The 21,647-nt window shown below is 44.8% G+C and overlaps 1 protein-coding gene across 2 annotated transcripts; it reads left to right on the top strand.

Moving 5' to 3' along the window:
- Window positions 1-572: 572 nt before the first annotated feature.
- LOC101156698 (beta-taxilin) lies at window positions 573-10,191 on the top strand. 2 transcript variants are annotated; one of them, XM_004083319.4, is made up of 11 exons: window positions 573-694; window positions 2,462-2,670; window positions 2,767-2,842; window positions 4,847-4,929; window positions 5,001-5,171; window positions 5,650-5,844; window positions 7,073-7,192; window positions 7,388-7,462; window positions 8,202-8,294; window positions 8,471-8,566; window positions 9,114-10,191. In XM_004083319.4, exons 2-11 carry the CDS (start codon window positions 2,473-2,475, stop codon window positions 10,032-10,034), a joined length of 2,028 nt encoding a protein of 675 aa, XP_004083367.1. In that variant the 5' UTR covers window positions 573-694; window positions 2,462-2,472; the 3' UTR covers window positions 10,035-10,191. The 2 variants fall into 2 exon arrangements, with proteins under 2 accessions (XP_004083367.1, XP_020570101.1); XM_020714442.1 differs by lacking the exons at window positions 573-694; window positions 7,388-7,462 and adding an exon at window positions 7,510-7,584.
- The last annotated feature ends 11,456 nt before the right edge of the window (window positions 10,192-21,647 follow it).

The following is a 21,647-nucleotide window of genomic DNA, read 5'->3' as shown; positions in this document are numbered from 1 at the left end:
ATGGATTGTTGTTGCCCCCAACAGGTCAACAAAAGGAAAAACAAGCTTTAATTCACCTTTTCTATCAGTTTAAAAACCTTTTACGCTGAACTAATCAATAAGTATTTTGCCAGTGGCCACAATCAAAGTTTTTTTTTTAAGTCAGAAAATTAGCATCAGTGCTTTCTTAATGGTCTTGTTTAGAAAAGATTTCAACCAGAGATAATTCAGTTCCACAGCAGCATTTCACTTATAATTCTATTTTTGTTTCAGACATACATTTAACTTTTTTCTCTGTTTTATGCTTTTTAGCAAAGAATTCACAAAACCCTGTCCATGAAATATTACACAAGACTTTATATTTGTTAGTGGTTCATTTGTTGGCATACCTTTTCTTTTAAATACACTCCACACAACCAGAAAAGGTCATAAAAAAAACAACAAAGTTGTCAATATTGTGGGCACGTTTACCAACAAAAATATGATTAAAACCATTTGTTTTAAGTTTATAATAAATTCTTGTTGACATGTTTACAGGGTAAAAACTTCTTTGGGAGGGGCTGTTGGAATGTCCACTCATGTGGCCCTGAGGAGATCATGTCGGGTTATTTTGGGGGGTCAGCTGTCATTTCTCCTGTCAGCGGGATCCTCCTCTTCCTCCTCCTCCTCCTCTGCTCTCTCCGCTGATCCCTCTCTCTTGGCAGCACAGATTGTGGTAAGTTTATTTCTGCTTTTCTCCTTTTTTTCCTCCCTTGTGTAAGAGTCTATAGGTTCGAGTTTCTGCTGTTGTCAGTTTAAATGTATAGAAACTCGTGACTGTCGTCCGTAAACAGCTTAACTTTTCAAAAGCTTTTTCTAGTTTCTGTCATTTGGAATACTGGACTACTACAGTGTTTTTGTGTTCATAAGAAAAATGTGATAAAAGTCAGCCGGTCAGTATTTGAGGTAAAGTTCTTCAAGATACTTGGGAAAAATTGGAGGAGGGGCTGTAAAAGGTAAAAGTGGGTGGAGTTTTACTACTTTGGCACCAATCCTGTTGTTGGATTGGTTAAACTTTAAATATATACATATATATGTTTGTTATTTTACAGAATCAAGTTTTTATCCACTGTATGTGTTTTTGTGTGAAGCGTTAATCATTTTCAGTACAGACCACACAACAGGTGTGTGTTTAGCTGGTGTGTAGATGTGAGGTTGCTGTGGCTAATTTTAACTGGGGGGGGGGGGTACAATAACCAGGACAGCTGTCATGTTGCAACAGAGTTAAGCAGATAAGCAGCTGCTGGACAGAATAAAAGCTTTAACTGTTGTTTTATCCAGATTTCTTCAAGAGCAATCTGCTCAAGAAGCTCAACGATGCAGAATCTGTGTTACAAGTAATAATATTATAGACAGAATGCTCTCATGCAGGAACAACGATCTCATCAATTTATTAGTTTAGAGTGTCAAGAAATTCAATTTCATTGTAGGAGATTATTTGGGGACGTTCTAGGAAGTGTTGGAGCGGATTTCAGAAACCCAGGTAGACGTTTCTTTTTTACACGGTGTTTATTCTGTGGAAGGAGAGCTGCAGAGATACGAAGGGGGTAAGCCCGGGGTAGCTTTATAAATAGGAATGAGCCAGTGGCATTGACTTGTGAAGGTCAGCGGGGTCACAACAAGTAAAGAAGCCCACGATGGTTCCAAAATGAAATGTTTCAGGTGAAGGATGAGGTTCTGTGGTTCTGTCTGCCACAAAGGCAGTCAAAGCTTTTTACTGGAGGATAAAATAAAAAATGTCAGCGTATAACAGGCACTTTATAACACTTTATAAAGCACTTTATCCACAACGGTTCACAGGATACTTTGAATAAAGTGTTTTAAAATGTCTGAGGTTGTGTCCAAATTCCTGCCCTAACCCCTAACTACTAAAAAACTATATAGTGTCCTGGAGTTTAAAAGTAATTTGGACACCATGCTCACCACTTTTTTGTTTTTAAACGTTGGATACGACGTCCTCGATTTCACGAAGTAAAAATCTAATTGATATGAGCGTTTTGCTCTGATTATTTATGAATCCACTGACCTCTGAAGATAAGAACGTTGATGGTTTATTTATAATTTAAAAAATCCTTTTTTTTGGCAAAAAATGTTCAGACACAATGTATTGTGGTCTATATTTGCTGATCTGGAGAGCATCGATCCACACTGGTTTTTCGCAAAGACTTCTGGGAAGTTTCTAGGGCACTGAATTTTGGAATTGTAGATTCTGACAGAACTACTAAATGGCGAACACACTATACAGTAAGTGGGGAAGGAATACGGACACAACCTGAGACGAACAACAAAGCCTCAAAAACTCTTATTTTTTGAGTTTCCATTTTACAACATTCATCACAGACCAAAACTGTTGGGAGATGACAGCTTAATGCAATGAGAGTTCTCCAAATGTGGAACATACCTTCTCTCAGACATTAATATCTTCATAAATTCTGTGCATCAGTAACTGTGTGGATGGAGGCAAAAGCAGCCAAGGTGTTGGTGGCCCCACAACTGGACTCCTCCCTGGAACTGGTGAAGTCTCAGGGTGAGGAAGCAGCGTGCACCTACTCTTCCTTCTCGGACTCCTTTCGTCAGATGGAGGAGTTCAGCCGGCGGCTGGATGACATCATCCGAACACACGGCTCTGCAGCCGGCCTCGCCGAAACCCAGGTGAGTCATATTCGGCCTGCAGAGCTCGGATCACTCGGAACGGTGTTTGCAGTTTGAATGTTTGGATTGAAACTGGTTTTGTGTTTCTGGACGTAGCGGAGTGCTGTGGAGGCTGAGATTGAAAAGATGAAGGAGGACGGAAAGGGGGACTTTGCAGCAGCCGTGGATTCAGGTACCACAAGCAGATACTAGTGATGCTACTGAAGATTCTACTAGACATCAACTCTACTTTGTTGTTCTGCTGGAAGTCTACCAACAGTGTTCTGAAAGATATCTGCATATAGAGGTCTTCTACACATCTACTTACAGCCATCTAATCTTTGGATAACTGCAGGCATTTATTAGAGTCCTATGTAAACAGCAGTGACGTGCGGTGAGGTTAATGGCTGGTGAGGCACTGACGTCATCAGTCAGAATTACAAACATATGAACCATACTGAGTAACTTATTTGATTGACAACAGTTAACGTGTTTTGTTTAAAATATCATTTCAACATGTTTTTTTCCCTATACAAACTGCAGCATAGAAAAAAGCACAAACATTATTATCGTCTTACCTTTACTTGTAAATAAAGTCCATACGCCGCTCCTTCTGAAGAAAATGACTTGCCGCTTGCTATCACTTATTCTATTGTTTTTTAGCGTCATAATCTCAGGGCTCACCGGCGCCCCCTAAAATGAGGCACGAGAATGTCTGGCCTCACCCGGCGGCTTTTTCGCCGGCGTTCAGCGCTCAGCACAAAAAACACGTCCCTCACATACAGTTATTTATAAAAACAAACACTGTACATCATATACATCTGCTAAATTATGTAAACTCAGCTCATATAGTACAAGTGATTGAACCGACATACAGAGAGACAGCAGTACCGTCTGACTGCAAAGCACAAATTACTGATTAAATATAATAATTTAATTTATTTTTTCTCTTTTCTTCCCATAATGACAGGTGAGGCTGTGCCTCACCTGCCTCTCCTGACTGCACGTCACTGGTAAACAGATAATACAGTTTTAAAATTAGTTTTGAGATTTGTTTTCGCCGTAAAATTGATAGTCCCAAAACTCTACATTATAAGAAACTGCAAAACTTTTTCTACTGAAATCTACTGGGGGGTTTAAAAGCTCTCAGAACTTGCATTGAAACAACAATCCAACGTTTATGTGCCACTTCCTGTTTGAAAAGAACAAAGCTTTACAAGAGTCAGAACGGTAAAAATCTTAAAAATCAAAATCCAACTAAGGACATGTTAAACATAAAAATACCCTATCATAAAAATATGCAGATAAATAACAACAGAAACAGGAACCAGCAACCTCTGATGAATATATAAAAACTTGAACTGGTAGACTTTGAACAGTCACTTTCCCTAAAATGGCTCCTGTTTTTAGACGCCATCAGACTGTCCTTTATCATTGTGGATCTTATTCGTCTTCACAAAAACTGTCTTTCATTGCATTGTTGAAAGTTTGAAACCAGCTAAATTGTTCTTTTTATGCTATTTAATTAAAAACATGTAAGCCAGTATCTACTATGACATGAGATATTATTGCATTAGGGATTGGGACTTCATGCAAATGTAACTAGTTGATCTAATTTAAATGTAAATTAAGGTTTCACTTTCAGAGGGACTTTTTCTTTGGGTCAATCACGTGAGGAAACCACAAGGGTTTCAGCAATACTTTAAATCGCTTATTTATATTGTGAGGACAAAATACCATTTGTACCATTACACATTTCAACCTCTTTGTACTCGGTAAATGGTAAATAGCGTATACTTGCATGCAGGCCCAAAGTGCTTTACAGTCATAGTCACCCATAGACACCCACTGCCTAACACTGGCACCAACCCATAATCACCACCAGGAGCAATGTGGGATTCGTATTTTGCCCAAGGCAGAAACTGAACCTGATATCATTCGGTCAGAGGTCAACGGCCCTACCGCTGCACCATCAGCAGACGTCTCATGATGAAGATGTAGATTTCAAATAGATTTTACGATGTATTTCTGTGGTGGAAAAGTCATCCGCCAAGGTCCAAATGTGCAATAGACCTCTATGCATCCATGTCTTTTGAATGCATACTGCATATGTATAAAACAGCCATGATTGAGATACCTTACAGATCCTTCTGATGGTTGCAGATGATTTTTCAAAGGTTGTTTTTGTTTCCTGCAGAGGTCTTTGTTTTAAAGCAGAGTCTGAACAACATGTGTCCTGAGAAGAAACAAGAGGAACTATTCAGGAAATATGCTGAAATGGTGACCTATATCTTATTATTCTTGCCCACTATCAACCTATCTTCATTTGTAACAGTCCTGTGTGTTTTCAGGCAGCAGCACACCGCCGTGATGACCAGAGACTGAACGCGTTGCAGCGCACCCTGTCGGTCCTGCTGGGGGAGCGGCAGCAGCTGCAGGCCGAGCATCGTTGCAGCGCCGCCGCTCGCAGCAAGCTGGAGACGCTTTGCAAGGAGCTTCAGGCACACCAGTGCGTGCTGAGGGTACGTCAGGAGGGCCAAAAGCAGAGATTGAAATAAGGTCAAATGATTTTTAACTGAGAGGATACAGATGGAAAAAGGAAAGCAAGTGTTTCCAGCCAACAGGTGATTGACAGAAAGCACAGCCTGTGTCCAGACGGTAACATTTTAAATATTAAAAAGAAATAAAATAGTTAAATGAACTCACTTTTTTTTGGTCCTACTTAAAATAAAATGTTTCCTGGATCCAGAGATCATTGTGGAGGGGAATAATTCCAGAAAGTAAACAACTGTTCTTCCTGGTTGAGGCTGCTTTAAAAACAAAAGTCAGTTCATCAAGTCACCAGCAGGTGGTGTTAGAACAGGAAAGTTAGTTAAAACGTCCAAAGCAAAACAAAGACCAAAAGCTGTTTCTGCTGTCATAAAGTTTAAGGGTTAAGTGGTGATTTCATATTAAAGGGTGAGAAAAAATGGCTTCAAACGGTGATTTTTGTCTCTGTAGGAGGAAGCTCTACAGCGCTGCAGGGAGGATGAGAGGAAGAGGAGCGAGATCACCTCCCACTTCCAGGACATGCTAACAGAGATCCAGGCTCAGATTGAGCAACACAGCGCTCGCAACGATAAGCTGTGCCAAGAAAATGCAAATCTGTCCGACAAACTGGAGAGCCTCATGAACCAGTGCGAGCGGCGGGAGGAGGTAGGCAAATATGAGAAATATGGAGAAAATATGTCAATAAGACCAGCAGACTGGAGGGCTTACTCATGAGACCCCAGCCCAACCGACAAGTGTTGCATGAGAGAGTTGCCTTCAGGCAGGGAATAGGTCTCTGTGGTTTTGGTCCACAGGCTGAATACCACTTCGGAGTACCCGGCCTCCTTTTCTCTTGGAGATGTACACGAAAACCCCCAATGGGGGACTCCACTGTCCTCTTTGGGGACTTAAATGCCCACGTGGGAAACGTCTGTGGCACCTGGAGGGACATGATTGCAAGGAATGGCCTTCCTGATCTGAATCCCAACAGTGTATTAGTTTTGGACTGTTGTCCTTGTCAGGGTTTGTCCATAGCAAACACCACGTTTAAGCCTAAGGTCTTCATCAGTGCACGGAGCAATAGGACACCCAAGGCAGGAGGTCAATGACTTTGGTCAACTTTTTGGTTCTCCAGGCGATGTGTCTTTGACACTTGAGTAAAGAGAGGGTCAGAGCCGTCCACTGATCACTACCTGGTGGTGAGTTAGATCTGCTGGCAGGTAGAAAGCCAGAAAGACTAGGTAGACTCATGTACTGTGAAGGAAGATCTGGTTAAGCCCTCTTTAAGGAGGGTCTTCAGCTCCTGTTTCAAAGGGAACTTCAAACGGGTACAGAGATAGCCTGAGGACATTGAGCTTGAGTGGACCACGGTCTACCCCTCTATTGTCTCCATGACTGGTCAGAGCTGTGGCCTCAAGGTCTCTGGTGCCTGTGGTGGTGGCAATGCCCAAACCCAGTGGTGGTCACCAGAACTAATGTATGCTTTTATAGTGAAGAAGGTCTGTAAAAAGTCATGAGGTAGCTGACAAGTACAGGCAGTCTAAGGGAGTTGCAGTCCTGGCTGTTGAGGATGCAAAAACGTTGTCCTTTAGGAGGAAATCATAGAGGAGGAGTATTGTTCAGCTTCAAGAGATTCTGTTAAACCATTCAGCAAATCAGGAGGGGGCAGCAGTTAAACTTCAAACGGATATTTGGTAATAATTTAAGATGACTTTTCAAAGTTCCCAGGAATTACAGCCCGTTTGACCTCCCAACACAACTCACAGTCCTTCTGTTGAAGCTGATTTTAGGTTTCTGCTCATGAAAACGTAAAGATCCTGGTCCTGCCGCCTTCAACACCAGCTGGCAAGCATCAATCATTTCAGCAGCTGTCTGTTTCTTTGCTTTCATGCAGAGTTTGGAGAAGATCAACAAGCACAGAGACCTGCAGCACCAACTGACAGAAGCTAAACTGCAGCAGACCAATGCTCTGCTGGCTGAGGCGGAGGAGAAACACAAGAGGGAGAAGGAATACGTGAGTCCGACACCTGAATAAGAGAAGCAGTAATCATTCATTCTGGCTGAAGCTCAGTTAATAAGCTGTGATATCTAAATGTATTATTTTACTGCAGCTTTTTCTCCTCACAGAGTTAGGATTTGCCCGTCAGCCTGCAGGCTGCATTCATGCGGTGTAAAGGCCATGCAGATTGATTATGTGTTGTCTTTGTAGCTGCTTAGGGAGGCTATTGACAAAACAAAGAAATGCTTCGCTATGAAGGAGCAGGAGCTGGCCATGAAGAAGAAGGTAAAGACTCGTCTGTAACGCGTCTCTGTCTGCTCTCTTCTAACCAGTTACTGGTTCAGGCTGCTGAGTGGAAGCTGCAGGCTCAGACACTCAGAGAGCAGGGGACTGTCATGCAGGCACAGGTGAATACTCACTGACACAGGGGACAGGTGGCACACTAAAGCTTCAAGAGCTTCTCCAGGCGCACTGTGACGCGCCTCCTTCTGTTCTTCACGCACACTTGTGTTTTAGGCTTTAGGAGCATCACAGGACGTCATTAGAACTCCAGCAGAGCTGCACAAACTGATGCTGATCTACTGCAGTTTGTGATTCCGTCATTTTTCAGGCCTTGTCCTGTTTCTGTTTTTGTTAAATGTATTTTTATTTATTTATTTATTTTTCTTTTGCGCCTTCTGCTATAAAGTGCACTAGGAAATGACAGGCAACGTTTAACATCCCAGCAGCTTTTGTTCCATCAACCAGAACTTACTCCATAACCAAACTCTGCTGCCAAATCCCCTCATAATACTGCCTATAGCGCCATCTGCTGACCCAAACCTTTATTCATCTTCCCCTCTGGTAAAACATGACATTTTAACCCACATTTCCCGACTTCCATCAGTTTTCTTGATAAACCCCCCTTAATAAAAGGTTTTGTTTTCTGCTGTGAGGTTAACGTCTAAAGGTTTGTGCAGATCTTCCAGGATTCATCCAGCCGTGGATCCTCCTCTTCCTCACTTTGTCTTCTGTGTGTTTACAGCTGAAGCTCTACGGGGAGAAGTTTGATGAGTTTCAGGAAACGCTGGCCAAGAGCAATGAAATCTACGTCCGCTTCAAAAAGGAAATGGAAAACGTTGGTTGAAAACACTCAGACACCTTTCACACGTCTGTCCAGTCTCACCTGCACCCACCTTAAAGTTTTTTCTGATTTTTCCATGAAAGGTCAAAAGGTTCACACAATAGTAGCATTGGCCTTACTTCTTCAGTGTGTCGAAGGATTGTGGACGCTTTTGTTTCTGTTCTTTCCAGATGTCGGATAAAATGAAGAAGCTGGAGAAAGAGTCGAACCTGTGGAAGAACCGGTTTGAAAACTGCAACAAGACGCTGACCGACATGATTGAAGAGGTTTGACGCACTTTTGGGACAAAAAACACTTTCAAATGAGTCAAAAAAGATTTGTTTGATTAATAATTCAAAGCAAAAACTTTTTGGTAAAATTTTTAAAGCTTTTTCTCATCTATCAAACTTTAACATAAACGCAGCGTTTTGGATGAAATTCTGCAGTTTTATACATTCTTTTTGTTTTGTTCTTTTTTTCCCCACTTCTGCTCTTTTTAAGGCCATGAAGCGTTTTGTGTTCTACATTTTTAGCCATCACTGTAGTATGTGACGTAGCAGGCCGATGTTTTTTTCTGAAATGCAGCTTTTCAGCTCCATTAGCTTTTCCGTAGCAGTATTGGACTGTTTGACTCAAGCTGCTAAGTTGGATGTCATTGTATTGTTTTAGCTAGGAATTTGTATTTATTTTTATTTTTAGCGTCTTTACTTCAGGATTTTAACATCAAAAATGCATCTTTCATGCTTATGTTTTAGATTCTACACACATTTTGGTCAAAGTTACGGTGAACCTGTTGGTTATATGTTTTTTTTTTTAAATTACCAATCCCTCCAGAGAAAGGAGAAAGGACAGGAGTACGAGCTTTTTGTCCTGAAGATCCAGAAGCTGGAGACGCTCTGCCGGGCCCTCCAAGACGAGAGGAAGGTCCTCTACGACAAGATCAAGGAAGTTTGCCAGTCCAACGCCAGCCTTCCATCAAAGCTCGCTGAGCTTGTTGAGCCAAACAACGTTGCTAACGAAGCCGTCCTCGTGGCTCCCGAGGAGCTCCAGGAGCTCCAGGAGCTTCAGGAGGAGGACCAAGTCCTGACCCAGAACATGGTCCGTCTCAGAGAGGAGCAAGCCAAGCTGAAGGACTTTGCTGCTTCCCTGTTGGCCGAGCCAGAAGACGAGAAGGAGAGGGAGGAGTTGGATCAGGAAGGCCAAGTTGCTTCTGCATTTATCCATCTTAAAACGGAAACTCAGGTTCAAGAAAGCCTGGAGTCCGCACCCAAAGAGGCTGAAGACAAAAAAACAGAATTCAAACTTTCCCAGACGGGTCCATTTGAGGAGAAATCATCAGAACCTCCAGAATCTGAGGAAACCAGCTCCCCACCAACGCAGACTGATCCCCGTCCAGATGTTCAGATGCCGACTGGGTTTGAAGATGTGCAACAAACCATCGAAGAAACCCAGAAGGAGATCCAGCTGACTCCTTCAACCGTACCAGAACCAGAAACCGCCATGGCCCATCAAGAACCAGAAACCGCCATGGCCCATCCAGAACCAGAACCATCAACCACGGAGACAGAAGTCAAAGCAGCGCTCCCAGAAGAGGACAAAGCTCCGCAGCAACGTGGGTCAGGTGACTCGGCGCCGGCAGCGGAGGAGTGTGCTCCGTCCTCTGAAGACAAGGCTGCTCCAGCTGCTTCATCAGAGGCAAACTCCTGCAAGAAACCCAAGAAGAAGAAGAAGAGGAGCAGCAAGAGTGACGGCTAGATGTGTTGCCTGCCGTCATGCGTTTGCTGCAGCGTCTCCATGAGCTGCAGACCCATAATCACAGGAAAGGCCTCACTGATCTACTACACTGCAGAAAGAAGCTGAAGGAAACAGTATTCATATATTAATCCTAATAAAAAATATATTTTAAAACTGATTAAGTGTTAAAAACTTTCCTTCAGTACATTCTACTTCAGTGCCTTTAAATCAGTATTGTAATAAGCTTCATCTTTGCCTATTTACTGTCAAAACTTAAATGTAAACCATAAATATTCAGATGTTACAAACACAAAAAAATAACTTAGCTAAAGATGTGTTTTCTAAATGACACACAGAAAAAAAAAAACTCCACCAAAAACCTGTCAGCCAATAAAATGACTCAAAGCGGATAATTCTGCTCATTTTTAATGACAGATTTAGAATCTAACAACTGTAAGAGAGCCTGAGAGAAAGAAAAGAAAATACATTAAATGGAAGATTCAGAGCAAACAAATAAACTGATGTCATCTGTTCTTGTCCAAAATCAACAGAAATGTTCTAAGTTTTGAGTAAATTAGTACCGTTTATGGCCACTAGATGGCGACAGAGCTGTCTGTTTCGGTGCTCCGACAGTTTTCCATTTAAAAAACAAAATTAAAACAAACAAAAAAGTTCAGGTAAAACTGGGATGTGGACAAACTATTAATACACAATGATAGAGCACCAAATATGTTCATTTAAAGGTATTCTAAACATAAATGATTTTTTTTAAAGAATCATTTCTTTCAGAAGCAGCACAAACAAATAGAATGTTGAAAATATGGCTTCCTCCAAAGCATTTAGTGAACATTTGTATCACTCCTTACTAAAGTTGTTGTTTAATTCAAAAAGGCCAAATTTTGGTCATTCCTCTGACTATCTGGACTCGTCACCATATCAACTCCCCCGGTTGTCATGGTGACCAACATAAACAAGTCCACTTCGCTAGAAGAGCCATCATTCTCATCCCTCCAGCTTCAAACTGCACATCAGGTCTTCCCGCCCCAGAGAAACAGAACGACTAAACTCTGGGTGACGTTTTGAATGTTCCTGCTTCCTCTCTGCAGCTAATTTAAAAAAGACCCCCCCCTCTCTCTCCTGCCTATCTGCAAGAAACACGCCGCCCTGCCCCCCCCCCCCACGCTGGAGGACACTTCCACATGTGTGGGTGATCACGCCGAGCCGTGTTCTTCTGAAAGGGCTTTAGTGAACTGAGTCTGACAGAAAGAAAGAGGAGAAGAAGAGGAAGATGCTGTTGGACACACACACACCCACACACACAAAAAAAAACACACACACACACACACACACGTTATACCTAAAATGAAAGGATTTAATCAATGCGTGTCATATCAGTTTGAAGCTGGATCTTCTTCTTGGTTCATCTAACAGATGATTGGCTAGTTTTAAAGTTTGGACACGTTCTCCACTGTTTCAGCTTAAATTTGGATTTCTAATGAACATTTTCTTTTTGCTCCTCTTCCTCCTGACTTTACAGAACTGCAGACATTTAGAGAAGGGTTTCACACACTGAGGTTTCATCAGCTGCTCTGTCCTGAAGGCCCTCGCCCTGAGATGGCGAACTACAAAGCTGGCATTGGATCACATGATCCAAGACTGAGAACGTTTTCCAAACCGCTCTCAGATTTCCAAGACTTTTATAGGGCAGCAGTGAAGTTCTTGGGCATGACTTTGAGTCACATTTACGCCAAACCTTGACGTTTTTCCCAAAAGTTCAACTCCAAACCACAGCCTGGACTTCAGGGTTTAACATGTCACAGTTTCTTTTGTTCAGAATAATCCAGAAGGTGTGAGCTGCAGGCAGAAGCGATCTAAAGTCTGTTGTGACGTACAGCAGCAGATTTAGTCTGAATAATGATCAGCAGGTTTGTGCAGAAAACTGGAACAAAGCAGGACTTCAAGATTCAGAAAAGGCTGGAGCCAAATGACCTCATCGAAAGATTTAGGGTATTTTCATGTGAAAAAAGGGATGTAGCACCACAGTCACTTTCAGCAGCAGCACAGTCAATTTTCACAGCATTGCAATAATCTTTTACAGCATAGTCACTTTCAGCAGCATTGCAGTCACTTTTCACAGCACTGCAATGTTTTACAGCATAGTAACTTTCAGCAGCAGCACAGTCACTTTAAGGAGCAGCACAGTCACTTTCAGCAGCAGCGCAGTCACTTTACACAGCACTGCAATGTTTTACAGCATAGTAACTTTCAGCAGCAGCACAGTCACTTTAAGCAGCAGCACAGTCACTTTCAGCAGCAGTGCAGTCACTTTTCACAGCATTGCAATAACTTTTTACAGCATAGTCACTTTCAGCAGCAGCACATTCAATTTTCACAGCATTGCAATAACTTTTTACAGCATCGCAGTCACTTTCAGCAGCAGCGCAGTCACTTTCAGCAGCAGCACAGTCACTTTCAGCAGCAGCGCAGTCACTTTTCAGAGCATTGCAATAACTTTTTACAGCATAGTCACTTTCAGCAGCATCAATGTTACTTTCAGCAGCAGCACAGTCACTTTCAGCAGCAGCGCAGTCACTTTCAGCAGCAGCGCAGTCACTTTTCAGAGCATTGCAATAAATTTTTACAGCATAGTCACTTTCAGCAGCAGCACAGTCACTTTTCACAGCATTGCAATAACTTTTTAACAGCATCGCAGTCACTTTTAGCAGCAGTGCAGTCACTTTCAGCAGCAGCGCAGTCACTTTCAGCAGCAACACAGTCACTTTCAGCAGCAGCAGCAGCAGCACAGTCACTTTTCACAGCATTGCAATAACTTTTTACAGCATCGCAGTCACGTTCAGCAGCAGTGCAGTCACTTTCAGCAGCAGCGCAGTCACTTTCAGCAGCAACACAGTCACTTTCAGCAGCAGCACAGTCACTTTTCACAGCATTGCAATATTTTTTTTTTTTTTAACTTGTTCTGTCCAACAGCTGAGCAAACAGATTAGAGCTGAAGGCTTTTTGTGTTGGACATGTTTTACTATCACAAAAAGAGGTTATATAGCTTCGAGAAACTATAGTGTAGATTTGTATAAACCCCTTTTGTCGTATTATTTTTTATTTATTTGTTACATTTAGTGTGTGTGGGGAGGGAGAGGGGAAGAATGTGAGGGGAGGGTGGAAGAGAGTAAAAGGAAGAAAGGTGAAAAAGTGGGGGATACAAGCACTGATTTGACTAAGTTATTAATTTAAGCTGTAACAATTATACCAGATCTGCTGGAAAGACGAATGTTACATAAAAGGTGAAAATCTGACACTAAGATGAGCGAAAAAAATCTGTCCATCAATACACTGTAGGTAAGGAGGAGGGATGAAGCAGACAGGGAGCAGTGTGGCAGTGTGCACGTGCACGTGGGGGTGGAGATACATGCATGCTGCCGACGTGAACCGTGTGTTCATAAAGGGAGCCAGATCCTACCCAGCCAGACCAGCCAGACCAGGAGAGGGGAGGAGAGCCCCCCAGCATCCGGACCCAGGCAGCCCGGGAGGGGAGGAGGAGGGGACCGCCCACCCCACCAGCCAGGCACAGAGAGGGCCCCCCTACAGGGGCCCCCCAATGCCCAGAGGCACAAGCGAACCCAGTGTCCGGCCCCCAGGCCACAAGACAGGAGCGCTTAGCCGTACCAGGCGGCAGCCATGGGGGCCACCGGGCGCCGGACACCGAGACAAAGGCCAGGGACGAAGCCAGGGCCCCCAGAACCCATGAGCCGGCCACCACCCGACCGGCGCCCCGTCTCCGCAAGCCAGCCCAGGCACGCAACCTTAGCAAACCCAGGGATCGCCACGCACCCACAACCACCCCCCATAACCCTAAAACCCTAGGCACTACAGCCCCCCCCCGCCATAATATCTGAGCCCCCCTCCCCAACCCTCTCAGTGCCCTCCCCTCTCTGTGATGGGGAGGGAAAGCCCCAGAGGGTCCCAGCGAGCCAGCCCCCAGGTCCGTCCTACCCATGCACTCACACACACACATACTCACAATCATCTGGTTACCCTCCCTACCCCCGCCGCCACGCAGTAACCCCCCCCCCCCCCAACCCCCTCAGCCGGTCGACCCCCAGCGCCGTATGCCCGACCCTTCCCGCAGCCGACAGGGTACCCATAAGCCCGGCCGCCCTGAGAGGACCAGGTGGGTGAAGACCGGCCGCCCCCCCCGACCCCACCCATGTATGGAGGTGTGGGAGTGCTGTGTGTGTGCTGCAGGTAAAATAGGAGGTCACCAGTGTGGGGGGCTCCACCGCTGTCAAGCCGCAAAGCCCCCCACTCCGGAGTCCCTCTGTGAGTGGTGTGTATTTGCTGTGTGTGTGCTGCTAGCATGCAGTGTGTGTGTCTACAGAGGAAGTTAAAATTGTGGGGGGGGCCAGCGAAAGGTGAGCACGGATGTTTCACCGTGCCCCCCTCCACCAGACCCTCTCCACAAGGCCCTAGATGAATCAGAGTGTCTAATATGCAAGTAAAAAGCGGGGAGGAGGGCGGGTGCCTACGAGAACCCAGAGAGGGGCATCCCCAGTGAGCCCCGCCAGCATACCCCTCCCATCCAGATCCCGGGGCCCTATGTGCCTGTGTGCAATATTTGTTTGGGTGAGAGCGGGGAGGAGCGGGCGGATGGGCACAACCGGGGGAGAAGGCTCCCCCAAGCGACCGCCCCCCCAGCCGGCCGCGGTAGGCGCCCCCCCTCCCAGAGCGGCCGGGCAGCCAGAAACGGCAAGCCAGCCGCAGTTGGAGGCCAGAGCCTTGTGGCGCCGAGAGACAGCCAGCAAGGAAGGGGCCCGGTGCCAGAACGGAGGGGCAGGGGGTCCACCCCCACCATTCATACCCTGGCCTCCCTAAGGACTAGCACACCGCCCCCCCAGGCATTGCAATAACTTTTTACAGCATCGCAGTCACTTTCAGCAGCAGCGCAGTCACTTTTCACAGCACTGCAATAATGTTTTACAGCACAGTCACTTTCAGCATCGCAGTCACTTTCAGCAGCAGCACAGTCACTTTCAGCAGCAGCGCAGTCACTTTTCAGAGCATTGCAATAACTTTTTAAAGCATAGTCACTTTCAGCAGCATCAATGTTACTTTCAGCAGCAGCACAGTCACTTTCAGCAGCAGCGCAGTCACTTTCAGCAGCAGCGCAGTCACTTTTCAGAGCATTGCAATAAATTTTTACAGCATAGTCACTTTCAGCAGCAGCACAGTCACTTTTCACAGCATTGCAATAACTTTTTAACAGCATCGCAGTCACTTTTAGCAGCAGTGCAGTCACTTTCAGCAGCAGCGCAGTCACTTTCAGCAGCAGCGCAGTCACTTTCAGCAGCAGCGCAGTCACTTTTCACAGCTTTGCAATAACTTTTTACAGCATCGCAGTCACTTTCAGCAGCAGCGCAGTCACTTTCAGCAGCAGCGCAGTCACTTTTCAGAGCATTGCAATAACTTTTTACAGCATAGTCACTTTCAGCAGCAGCACAGTCACTTTTCACACCATTGCAATAAGTTTTTATGGCATAGTCACTTTCAGCAGCAGCACAGTCAATTTTCACAGCATTGCAATAAATTTTTACAGCATAGTCACTTTCAGCAGCAGCACAGTCACTTTTCACAGCATCGCAGTCACTTTCAACAGCAGCCCAGTCATTTTCAGCAGCAGCGCAGTCATTTTCAGCAGCAGCACAGTCACTTTCAGCAGCAGCACAGTCACTTTTCACAGCATCGCAGTCACTTTCAACAGCAGCCCAGTCATTTTCAGCAGCATCGCAGTCACTTTCAGCAGCAGCGCAGTCACTTTCAGCAGCAGCGCAGTCACTTTCAGCAGCAGCGCAGTCGCTTTCAGCAGCAGCGCAGTCACTTTTCACACCATTGCAATAAGTTTTTACGGCATAGTCACTTTCAGCAGCAGCACAGACAATTTTCACAGCATTGCAATAACTTTTTAACAGCATCGCAGTCACTTTCAGCAGCAGCGCAGTCACTTTCAGCAGCACAGTCAATTTTCACAGCATTGCAATAACTTTTTACAGCACAGTCACTTTCAACAGCAGCCCAGTCATTTTGAGCAGCAGTGCAGTCACTTTTCATCAGCACTTGTATTTTTTACCACTATGGCAGATACTTTCAGCAGCAAGCAGTAACTTAGCTACGTTTCCAATTGTCCTCCAATGACTTTCGGTTCATAAGTCCTTTTTACGAGTATGTTTTGAATCCTCATTGGTTTTTGTTTGACTGAGCTGTTTAATTGTCAAACATTGTAAATACAAACAGTTTTTCTCCACAAATGAATCAAAACAATTTCAGGGACTTCTGCAAATCAGTGTAAACATGAACAATTTCTTTTAAGTGAAACTTTGGAGCCGTTTCCAAAAGGAAAATCTTTTCCACTTCCAGGAACTCTGTGTTGCTGCTCCTTTACTCATTATTTTATTCTGAACCAGCAGTTAAACTGCCCACTTTTCTTCTCACTAAGTCCCCATGAACTCATGGAGGTGTCACTCACCACGTTTCAGGCTGTTTTTTCAGCCCTCCTCCACCCCGTTTTCCACTTGGAACAATCCTTTGGCGCGGTCCCACCCTTTAACCACCATCAGGGTCCAGGTTCTGCGATCCCTCGCATTACAGACGTAGTCCGTCCAGAACCTAACCGCCAAAGATTCTGGATTTATGTGTTTCTGAAGATCTTTATCACAAATAATTGCTCTGGTTCTTAGGATCTCTCCTCGTTAATATGGGTCAGCTCAAAATTCAAAAGTAATAATTTTAGCTTTATTTTATTAAATTCAGTGCTATGCAACTTTTTTTCCCAGAAGCTTTTGCAGAAACTGAACCAGGCTCCCGTTTGACTGAACTCTGGTGGATCAGCAGGTGGATCTGCTTGTTTCTGATGAGTCTGTGGAAAGTCCAGGTGTGGCTCATCCACCACTGACACCCTCTGCTTCTGCTCACCTGAGCCTCCTCACCTGCAGCACAGATGGAAACCGAAGCACACTGAAGAAACGTGGTGCGCATTTTCAGACTCCAGGCAACGTTTTCGCTTTCCCGTCGTTTGTTTCAGACAAAATAAAGATAATTAGGCAGCAGTGGAAAAAAATCCAACTTCAACATCTTTTAGAATCATGTTCCTTCAATTTTCGGACCTCGTTTGACTATATATGTGTGTGTGTGGTGGTGGTGGTGGTGGGGGGGGGGGGGGGCGTCTGGTTACATTGTGTCTACTCGACTTTTACTAAATTCTTTATCATGAAGAATGTAGAAAAACTTTTCCCTTTTAAGTAGATAAAAAATATGACATTTCACACTGGCACTTTTTTTCTTGTAAAAAAAACTCACCTGAAGTCCAATCTGACAACAAAAGCTGAAAAAAATAACATTGTCTAAATAAACGAGTGTCAATAAGTATGTTGACTTCCAGAGAGAAGATGGGTTCTGAACAGGGAAGGTGAGCTCCAACACATTTTCAGCCCTCAAAGGTCAGGAGGACAGGAAACCGACACAAGAACTTCCCAGACTTTCCTCTAAAAGGCTTTTGTAAGATTTCAGCAGAAGAAGGATTCATTTTTCTGTTGTGCATAAAAAAAGAGGTTGAAGGAGACAACAAACACACTCAGTTTGGTTCATAAAAGGACTCCTTGATGCCAAAAGGTCATTTGAAACTGGCAAAGTCATGAGACTGGAAACACAAAAACACATCATTGTCACTCATGAACGATTACCCACAATCCACCGAGGGACACACCAAGGTCATTTAAATGACAGATGTGCTTAAACAGAGGAGGGAAGTTCTGGTCAGTCGGTGACCCTTTGACCCTTTTCATGAGAAGTTCCTCAGGTGAGAATCAGCAGGCGACGTTTGGCGTGGCAGGTATGAGGCTCATCTCGGGAACGAACACCCAACCAGCCGACTGTAGAGTCTGCAGCACAAACTGGAATTTCAGGAAGCAGAGAATCACAGGTTTGGGACTGATCTGTGACTCACTGACGCTAAAAGTCCCGCTCTGATCTGATCTCTTTTCAAAGCGCTCCCGGTGTTTTTTTAACAACAATGATGCCGTTGTCAGCCAAAATCTAAAAAATCTGTGTCGTTTTCCAGGACTTACTTACTGCAGAGCGGCAGCAGTTCATCAGAAATGTGGACTGCTGGCGCTGAGTAAGCCCGCATCACTTCCCATCATCCCTTTGTTTACATCCTCTCCCACTAGCTAACAGCCCCTCACACCCCCCAACCTAACATTAGCGTTGGTGCAAAAATGGCAGCAATATTGTACCCATCATCCGTACAGATTGGATCCAGATTCCAGCTCAGACGATCATGGATCTGGACAGATGATCAGAAAGGGGCGGAGCATGGAGCTCGTTGTCCCGCCCAGCGTAGTTTCTACGTCACATTTCATTTGAATAAAGAAAAATACCACAAGAGCATGTAAAAAACACCAACCTTCCTCACCTCAATGCTGTGATGACATGAGGAATGACACAATCTTTCTGTGCAAATGTGGCCTTTAGAAATGCAGGTGAGCTAAGGGATTAAAAACTCCTTTCCCTTTGCCCTGTGAAACGGCAGATGTTTTAGTTTTTCTCTTTGAACTTTGTTCCCTTTGAAACTTTAAGGCCAGCGTCTCGTCTTGACCGTCACACATCAACGGCCGGCGGTTGCTGGGTTTCCGCTCCAGCATCGGGTCATAAAGACGTCTGCTCTGCTGTCATGTCTGCAGCCGGGACGAGGCTCTGCCCACTGATCTCACATTTGCATTGAAGACTGGAGAAGCAGAGCTTAAGCTAAGCTGCAGTTTGATGTTTAAAGGTCCCCAGGTGCTTTCCAGTTTGGGACTTTGGACGCCTGCTTTGAGTCCCTTAAACGCCTCCGTCCACCTTAACGCCGCCCCCGTCCACCTTAAGGCCGCCTCCTGTCAGCAGGTCAAGCCCACAGCAGACCCCTCCGATCTGTCGGCGACATTGTAAAGAGCATCACTTTTAGGGACGTTAGGATTGATAATGTCTCTGGATTTCGATTTCCTTTCTTGGACAGCTTCAGCCTGAGACAAGCAGAGGGAAAGTTGAGTCAGCGGAATGATGGGAAATGAGCCAGTGTGAACACTGCTGCAGCAGCACGTCAGCAGGAGGAGTTTACTGCTGAGGTGTCGGAGCCCCGCCTCCATCCCCGGATCAATACTTCATCACCGACCACGGACTTCTCCTGTTTCTCTCAACTAGACTCCAACAGTTTTAGTGTTTTTGCTTTACCTTTCAAATCACATTTTTGATGTTTTAATGACGCGGATGGAAAAATCCCATCTGTCATTTGATGCTCATGCGTTCATTCATTTCTCTGTAAATGTTTTATTGCAGAATTCATGTTTGAGATCCCAAACGTAACACATCTCACCTGCAGCTTCCACAGTCGGAGTTCCTAAAAACATAAAGATTTCAGTAAAACTGAACAAACGTATGAGGTTTGCTTTTCAAATGTTTCTGCTTAATTGGAAATAAAACTTCAGAAAGCAAACTCTCCGTATTAAAAGTTGAGTGGTGGGAGATCTCAGAGCCAAAAAAAGAGGAAAGAGGCTTTTTAGAAATGAAACTGAGTCTGAGCCAAAACCGATTCCGTCTGACAGCATAAACGCCGCCTGTCCAAAGATCTCCTCCTGCAGCGTCGTCCTCTTCTTGCACCTGCTTCCTATGCAGAATTCCTCATTTTCTTGTCATTCTGTCGATCAAACTTCCTCCTCGTTTTCCTTTGCAGGTTTTTTTCTCCTCAATTGGCCGATTATCTGCAGAGAGAAGGTGTACAGGCTGTGCTGGAACGTCCAGGTAAGTCTGTGGGTCAGAGGGTCCGAGTCCATTTCAAGTTATCTAGTTTTAGACCATGGCCCGGGTGAATACTCGATTCTGATTGGCTGCTGTTGGCGGTGTGCTTTAACCCTTGTGCTATCTTAGATGACCCCCCCCCTTCCATTGAGGTGTTCTCCCTACCATGACAAAGGTGGATAAAGGTGGAAAGATTTCATGTAATCCATGGACACCAGTGAAGATCACAAATCATTGAAGAAAAAAGGTTCAGAGCACTGTCTAGTGGGTCTAGATGACCCAACTCCCAACGTTAACGTGCCTAGGATAGCACAAGGGTTACAAAGTGATAACGCACAGTGTTAACCGCACGGCTAAAAACGTAGATCCGGTCAGCTAGCTTAAATGTTCTGTATCACTGCGCTGGCTTCTTTAAGCAAACTTTAGCTTCATCATCTGGACAGAAGGAAGCGGTAAGAGAAGAACTTTCTCTCTGAACTGAAGCTTTATATATAAACACATCGTGATCATCAGCATAGATATATCGCTTTCCTTTGCCGCTGCACTCAAGGTCCGCGCCGGCTGAGCCGGCAAAGGGGCCGCACCAGGGGTGCAGGGGTGCGTAACTGAAAAAATAACATGAATAAAGTACTAAAAACAGATTGAATATTTATTTCTTTTGTAAGGGACCATGGTATAAGCGGGTTAATGGCCTTTGAAGTGTACATTATCAGAATTAACGCACTTCGCAGAAGCAACCGTCTGACGCTTCAGGCTTCCGCGTCGTGCAAACATTGGTCGGCCATTAACCCTTACTGATACATCCATTTGACCTTTACTCCACATTTTCTGTCTTCTCACAGCTTTAGACTCTAAGTAAACGGTTGTCAGAAGTCAGAGGTCAATCAAACATTTCAGCATGTCTGGGATTTTTTACTCACCTGCAGAAATCGTCTTTTTCAAGCTGCATTCATCACAGAAACTGAAGATGTGCTCCCAAAACCTGTCTGTCTGCGTTTTGCTGCTCAGGGAGACGCCGTAACGTTAATTGAAGTTTGTGGAGTGTGAGAGGCGACGATCAATACCGTTCAATATCAGAGCTGGACGGCTTTTTTCTCCTGACACACTTCAAGAAGCTCCAAGCGTTTGTGGAAGAGGCCACGTTTGGGGAACGGGAGATGAAGGACGTCCTGCCAAAGGGGGAAGGAAAACGTTTGATGCCATCAATCAATCACAGCTGCTGACTGACGACGTCTGGCTCCAACATGGCGGCGCTCATATCGCATCTGGTTGAAGCCAGGAGGAAGCCGTTTTCTGAGGGAGACGTCACACTCACTCCAGGTTTTATAGACGGTCTGGACCGAACCAGAACAGGACCGTGACCCAAACATTGAGGTTTGAACAAGTTGTGGGGAAATTGAATAAATGGAATTTCTGTTTTTTACTTTAACTAAATGTTTGCATTCAGGGCACAGGAGAGAAATGATCATCAAAAAGTCGTTAACGTGTTTTTTTTTTTTTTAATGACCGCTCTGAATGAGCAGAAAGTGGCAGATTTCTGACAGCTCCGCCCACATGTGCAGGCTCCATTCCAGCTGACGGTTGGGAATAATCCTTTGGGGCGTTTGCTCCGCTCTGCAGCCTCCAGACAGACAGACTTGGACTGATGTTATTAGAATGAGCCGCCTGTAGGTGGGAGGGAGGGGGGCGGCGCCGTGACAACCGCAGACAGCAGTGAGCTGATTCATGAAAACGTCCTGATCATCTGGAGACGCCTTTAAGTCTTTCAAAATAAAAGCATCAATAACCATCACA

The sequence above is a fragment of the Oryzias latipes genome, chromosome 24 (genome assembly GCF_002234675.1).
Source record: "Oryzias latipes chromosome 24, ASM223467v1".
Classification (NCBI taxonomy): Eukaryota; Metazoa; Chordata; class Actinopteri; order Beloniformes; family Adrianichthyidae; genus Oryzias; species Oryzias latipes.
Note: the sequence above shows the minus strand (reverse complement) of the source record. Positions and strands in the feature narration are given on the sequence as shown.